This window comes from Otolemur garnettii, unplaced genomic scaffold (genome assembly GCF_000181295.1).
Source record: "Otolemur garnettii isolate 467f Iridium unplaced genomic scaffold, OtoGar3 scaffold00152, whole genome shotgun sequence".
Taxonomy (NCBI): Eukaryota; Metazoa; Chordata; class Mammalia; order Primates; family Galagidae; genus Otolemur; species Otolemur garnettii.
The window spans coordinates 3148074-3155205 of NW_003852547.1; the positions used below are offsets into that span (position 1 = coordinate 3148074).

General features: G+C 47.6%; 1 protein-coding gene across 1 annotated transcript in view; it reads left to right on the forward strand.

The window, feature by feature from the left end:
- The window catches only part of CCDC61 (coiled-coil domain containing 61), a 20079-nt gene that overhangs the window by 1376 nt on the left and 11571 nt on the right, over positions 1–7132 (forward strand). The window contains exons 2-3 of the mRNA XM_012811170.2: positions 6193–6351; positions 6603–6685. Of these exons, the coding sequence (XP_012666624.1) occupies positions 6204–6351; positions 6603–6685 (231 nt within the window). The 5' untranslated portion in view covers positions 6193–6203. The remainder of the gene's footprint in view (positions 1–6192; positions 6352–6602; positions 6686–7132) is intronic.

A 7132-nucleotide genomic window follows, 5' to 3' on the forward strand; every position in this document is an offset into this window, starting at 1 on the left:
TTTTTTTTGAGACAGAGTCTTGCTATGTCACCATCAGTAGAGTGCCGTGGTGTCACAGCTCAGTAACCTCAAACTCTTGGGTGTAAGCAGTTCTCTTGCCTCAGCCTCCCAAGTAGCTGGGACCACAGGCACCTACCACAACGACTGGCTATATATTTTTTTGATGTTGTTGCAGTTGTCATTATTGTTTAGCAGTTCCAGGCTGGGTTCGAATCCACTAGCCCCAGTGTATGTGGCTGGCCCCCTAACCACTGAGCTACGGCCATCCTCAGAGTCTTTGTATCTGCTGTTCCCTTCATCTGGATCTAGTCCCCTGGGATGTCTACATGGCTTCTCCCTCACCTCTTTCAGGTTTCTGTTCATATGTCAATTTCACAGATAGACGTTGCTGCCCACCCAAGCTAAAATAGCGTCTGTTACTGCCTGGCCCCTTACGTGCTTTGTTTTTCTTCATAACACTTCTATGACTTACTGTTATTTGTTTATACCCACACTAAGCTTCTCAGACCTTCTCAGCAGAGTGTCTGGTCAGTGGTTCTTAACCTTCCTAATGCCTTCTAATGCCACGATCCTTTAATACAGTTCCTCATGTTGTGGTGACCCCCAACCATAAAATTATTTTCATTGCTGCTTTATAACTGTACTTTTACTACTGTTGTGAATCATGATGTAAATATCTGATATACAGGATGTATTTTCATTGTTACAAAGGGGTTGCGACCCACAGGTTGAGAACCAATGCTCTTTAAGAATATGAACTTGGCACTTAGGAGAGCACATAGGTGCTTGAGAGGTGTTACTTCTATACCATGCTGGCCACCCTTCAGAGTTTCCCTGTGCTATGGGGCAGGGTTGCTGAGCTGGGAAGGGTCTTGTGTCAGGTGATGGAGTTAGGAGGCATAATAATGTGGACAGATTGTGGTGCTCAAGGACTGAAGGTTTCAACTTGTGGGACATGCAGATTCCTGGGCCTACCTGCAGAGATTCTGCTTGTGTAGGTTTGTGACCAGGCCTAGGAAGCTGCATTTTCATAAGCTGATGTTCCTTGGCCCTCACTTTGAGAAACACTTTTGACCTGGTTCAGAGCTTGGGCTGGAGGGATGCAACTATTATCATCAAGCTCTTCTCCTTTGGTTAGTCTTCTGCTGGGCAGTGCTGGGTCATTAGTGATTGAGATAGCCCCTGACCTAATATGGGAGTCGGAGAGGGCTTTCTACAGGAAGGGAACATTGGAGCTGAGGCCTGGAGGATCACAAGGAGTGGCTGAAGGGAAAAGACCTTGGGTATATTTTCAGTACCTAGAAGGCCATTACTTGGCATCTCCCATTAAATTCACAAACAGGCTTTGATCTGTGCCACTCCAGGATACTGAGGATATAGGTAAAAGAATGATCAAAATAGCTCTGACCTCACAGGCTCCTGGCTTTTCACCTAATTATCAACTAATCACACAGATGGTAACAGGGAGTGCCAGTCACTGTTTAAAGCATCTATTTGCATTAACTAATTTAATCCCCACAACAATCCTATTAGGTAGGAGCTCTTTTTAAAAAACATTTTTAAGTTTATTTTATTTTTCTTCCCTAGCATCAGAATAAGCTTTAAGGTAGGAGCTCTTGTTATCCCACTTTACTCATGGGGAAAATACCTTGCCCAAGGCCATACTGTGAGTCCAGTGGTGGAGCTGGAATTGAACCCAGGAGGCCCCAGCCTACAGCATGTTCCATGCTTAAGATGTGAAGCCACATTTGGGTTAGTGCTGGAGGAAGAGGAGTAGAGAATTCTGCAAGGAAAGAAAGGTGTTCAGGGCAGAGCAGGTGGGTAAGGAGTAGGGGAATGAATGGTATAATCCCTCTCTGTGGGATCCTAGGCAACCTCAGCTTATAGCAACCTCAAACTCTTTTTTTTTTTGCCATTTTTTTTGGCTGGGGCTGGGTTTGAACCCGCCACCTCCAGCATATGGGGCTGGCGCCCTACCCTTTTGAGCCACAGGCGCCACCCAACCTCAAACTCTTGAGCTTAAACGATCCTCTTTTCTCAGCCTCCAGAGTAGCTGGGACTACAGGTGCCACAATGCCCCACTAGTTTTTCTATTTTTAGTAGAGACCAGGTCTCGCTCTTGCTTGGGGTGGTCTCAAACTCCTGAGCTCAGGCTATCCACCACCTCCACTTCCCAGAGTGTTAGGATTACAAGTGTGAGCCACTGTGCCTATACTTACTCAGTTTCATCCTCTGTAAAACAGGATGATACCTTCCAGAGAGCAGACTTATGGGTGAGTTGGTGGGTTGATAAGTGTATATGGTCCTTATCTAAGGCAAAAAGTGTTTGAGGGATAGTGGTAGTGGTGGGGTCATCTATATATTCTAGGGGGCTCTGGAGTGCTCCAGTGTGTGCACTGTGGGAGTCTGTATTGTCTGGTGTCTTGAAGAGCTTTGGTGTCTATACATTCTATGGGGACAATGTTGAAGGCTTTTATTGGTATTTTGGGGGATTTCCTCTTGTTCACCCCTGTGGTGGGGAGGTGTGCTTAAAACGGGGACAGAAGGTCTTCAGGCCGTGTGTGTGTGTGTGTGTGTGTGTGTGTGATGGGGGTTCCGGTGGTGGAGAGCCCAGCGAGATCATGGTTGGGCTGGTATGTGTGGGAATGTGTGGGAGTTGGGGTGCTGCAGAGTGGGAAAGTGGCCATCAGGTGGAGGCTGCCAGTGGTAGTGATTTGCCCATGTTGGGTGTGGGAGGTGGTGATGTGGATTTGTCTTTGGGAAGCCTAGTGTGAAGGGTTTGCAGCTCTGCCCTGGGGGAGAGGGCTGTCCAGGAGATCAATTTGGGAGGAGGAGCCAGGGGCAGCGAGGTAACACTAGAAAGGAGAAGGGGTCACCGCCGTGAATGCTGATAGAGAGCCGGGAGGCTGGAAAATTGGGAGTTAGTGTACTGAAGCTGTGGTGTCGTGAAGCCTGAGAACTGGAGTCAGGTCTGTGGGCCAGAATGGGGAGCTGAGTGGGGTGTCCACAGCACTCCCCAGGGGGGGTATTGACGTCATGGCTGGTGGAGGCGGGGCCTCGAAGGCACCTCTAGGATGCCGGATCAGGAGGCTGAGGCCGAGAAGAGGAGCTAGGAAAGACATGGGACTGGAATAAAATCAGCGACCAGGATGAGCTACTGGTCACAAAGCGAGGAGAGAGGATACAGGTAGAGGGACAGGATCAGTGGTGGATGGGGAGGGGGAGGGCTCAGGGCCCGGGAAATCTCGGGTGGGAATGGTGGTGGTGTTGGGGGGGGTGGTTCACGAAGGACTCTCCGAAGCAAAGAGGTGGAAAACGAGTGCGGGTCGAATGGAGGGTTTTGCACACAATTTGTGAGGGAAGAGAATCCAGGTGAAGTGTAAAGGTGATAAATACAGGCTGAAAGTGAGGTGTGTGGAGTAGAACCTCGAGCAAATACGTGGGCAGGATGTAGGCTTGAGTAATGGGGGTGGGGGGCGCAGAATTGAGGTTAAGCCCTGGGGTAACATGGGTGGCTGGTGTAGGGGGAAGGAGAGTGTAGCTGTCTTCTCCTCAATCTGGGAGAGCTGAATGACTTTGAGCAGGAGAGAGGACTGGTTTCTGGGGAAGGAAGCATGAGGGGTTAGGGCTGGAGTATGGAGAGAGGAGGATAAGGGGAGCCCAGAATCCCGTGGTTGTCTGGGGAGATGAGTGATGGGGAACTGGGTTCAGGGAAGCAGGTTGGAGCTGACAAGGATGTGGGATTTATTCCATCACCAATTACTGAGCTTTATGCCTAGAAGAGGGCCTGGGAGAGAGAGCGGGTGAAGTTTGTGGAGGTAAGAGAAGGCTGTTGTGTAAGGGGACAGTTGAATTCAGGCAGAATATTCTGAGGCTTAATTTCTGGGATTGAGGGCAGGGAGGAAGCTAAGGACTGGGCAGTTGAATGCCGGAAGGGGCTGCTATTCGCAGGGTGAGAACGCGGGGCTTATGCTGGGTAGTGAAGAAAGAGATTCGGACCAGGTTGGCGGGGCGAGTGAGGTGTGGCAGGCCCCCTTCCTCTCCTTGGTCTCTTCCCGGGAGTTGGGAACCAGGAGTGGGGGCGGTGATGCTGTATATCTCTTCTGAAGTTAAGTTTAGTCCCACGCTTTGGTAATGGAGGAGGAGTTTGCCCGCTGATTGGCTCACGGAATCTGCGGTGGACGGAGAGGCGGAGTCAGGGGAGAGGGATACAAGGAGAAGCCTGGCGATTTGTTTGCAGCAAGATCAGGGATTATTAACCCGGACCTCCGAATCCTCAGAATAAAAGCATCAGCCCCTTCAAAGCAGCCTGTCCCCAAATAAAGCTAAAGCGGGCAGAGGGAGGGAGGGGGGCATCTGTCAGAATGTCTGGGGCTCAAGTTGTTTTGAGCCTTTGAGAAAAGAGATCTGTGGATGGGCCTGGGGATGGTAATTTGGGAGCCCTTTAATTCAATTACTTGCAAAGGTTGTGGAACTATTCTTTTATTTTGAGACGGAGTCTCATTATGTCCCCTCGGTAGAGTGCTGTAGTGTCACAGCTCACAGCAACCTTCAACTCTGGGGACTCTTAAAAAGGTTAAAATCACTGACCTATGGTTTTAGGACTCATCCTTTTCTGCCTCACAACATATTTTTCAACCTTAGACTTTAAAAGGACTTTCTGGGGAAAATGTGAGGACTATAGAGCAGGTGGTAGGAATAGAAGAGATCAGGCATTGGAGGAGGCCTCCCGTAGTGGCTCTGACTTTGGAATAGGTGGGGGACCCTGAACAGGGTCCTGCCTTTTTTCCTGCTAAGTCTGTTTCCTCACCTGTCCACTGGGGAGAGCATGGATTTCTCAGTAGTTCCTTCAAGCTCAGAAACAACAACAAAGTAATAGTAGCAACTAAAACGTCAATAATGCTGTATGGTATTGAATGCTTGCTACTTGTCAGGCATTGCTCAGTTTCTTCAAGGAGTTTAACACTCTTAATTCGTTTAATCCTTACACCAATCCAAGGAAGTGGGTGCTGTTATCCTCTTATGGGTTCAGAGGCCTTCATGATCATCATCTGGTCCTTGTTACATCTCTGATCTCATCACTTAGCCCTCTCGACCTCATTCACTCTCTTCTGGCCACACTGATCTCCTTGCTGTTCTTAGAATAAACTGGGAACATCTTACCCTCAAACTTTGCCTGGCTCTGCCTATTGCCTGAACACTCTTGCCTTGGGTATTCATATGCTTCCTCTCTCCACTTCAGCCCACCCCTTTTCCCCCCTACTTGGCATTTTTATACATCTGTCTATTGTCCCTTCCTAAGAGTAGGGACATCATCTGGTTTCTCATCACATCCCCAGCACCCAGGGTGTATACTTTTTATAGATAAAGAATCTGGCTCTCAGAGAGGTTAAGTAAATTGCTCATGTGTGCCCAGAAAAACCTAGATAGGGACCCAGGCAGCCCAGAACCCCCATTCTGAACTACTTCTTAAAATCCTGGGCTGAGAGTGGAGGTCTGATCCTTTTCTCCATTTCCTCAAGTAACTAACAGTGAGTGGTAGCTCTCTTGGCTAAGAGAAGGTACTTATGCTTATAACAGACTAATCAATAAAATTATTAATTCAATGTGAATGACTTACGTGAATCATAGACAATATATAGCACTGGCTGTTCCCTCAACTTGGAGCACTTTCCCCCGATAGCCACATGGCTTGCTATATGACCTCTGCTCAAAGATCATGTCCTCAGGGAGGCCTGCTGTGATACCCTATTTAAGAGCTATGTCTCACTCAACTCCAGTCCTTCGTCTCCCTGTCTAGCGGAATTTTTCTTCACAAATGTTTGCTGAATGAATAAATGAACAAATAATAATAAATATAAAATGAGTGTAATGCCTAGCTTACTAAATGTATTAATCATAATCTTTTTGTTGGTCATCTGCTACCCAGCATGTATTGGACAGAGCAATGTGCAGGACACAGTTTTAATGCTTTTTATATTGTTGCCCAATTTAATCCTCACAACTCCATGAGATAGATGCCATAATTATACCCATTTTCTAGATAAGAAAACTGAGGCACAGAGAGGTGAAGCTACTTTCCCAAGGTGCCATAGCTGATAAATGATGGAGCCAGGATATGAATCTTGGCCTTCCAGTTCATGAGCCTGGGCTTTTAACCCCTCTGGGTCTCTGTCTCATCCCTCTCTCCAGCAACCTTGACCATGGACCAGCCTGCTGGCCTGCAGGTCGACTACATCTTCCGGGGCGTGGAGCATGCCGTGCGGGTGGTGGTTTCTGGGCAGGTGTTGGAGCTGGAAGTGGAGGACCGGATGACGGCTGACCAGTGGAGGGGCGAGTTTGATGCCAGCTGTGAGTGTGCCCACCTAGGGTGGGCTCACCACTCCTCCCCCGGGATCAGCTTCTCCCAGAAGATGAGGCCACCAAGATCCTGTCCAACTGCCTCTTCTTTGTGACTAGAAGCTCTCCAAATGTGGGGAGGGTTGTAGGCCTTGTTCCTCAAGGCAGAGGGACGAAGTTGGGGAGAGTTGGAGAGCTTAGATGCATTGCACTTGGGCTGGGCAAGTGGTCAGACCTCAGGAGGGACTTTTCTCCCCACCCAGTCATTGAAGATTTGACTCACAAGACAGGGAACTTCAAACAGTTCAACATCTTCTGTAACATGCTGGAGTCGGCCCTCACACAGGTAGGGCCAAGATTTGAGTTGGGGCGGAGGTGGATTTTGGTTTTCAGATTCCTGGGGGTAGGTGCCTATCTGATGTATGTAAGATCATCTTTCTTTTCTTTCACTGCAGGAACAGGGCTTTTTTTTCTTTTTTCCCAAGTGTAAATGGCTTATTCTGATTCTAACAATAGTTATTTTCATGTAGAAATATCAGGTCACAGAGAAATGTAAAGAAGAAATTAAAAATCCCTCCATTCCTATTAACATTTTGGTGAAAAATTGCTCCAGTCATTTCTCCATTGCTTTCTGATATGTGTGTGTATATATATTTTGAGATCTGTAAGTATATATAGTTAATACATTTTCCAGGGTATTGTGCAACCTGCCTTTAAAAGATTTAACAATATTTCATAAAAGAGTAGTCACATAATTGACTATAGACATTCGTTCCCTTTTTTTTTTTTTTTT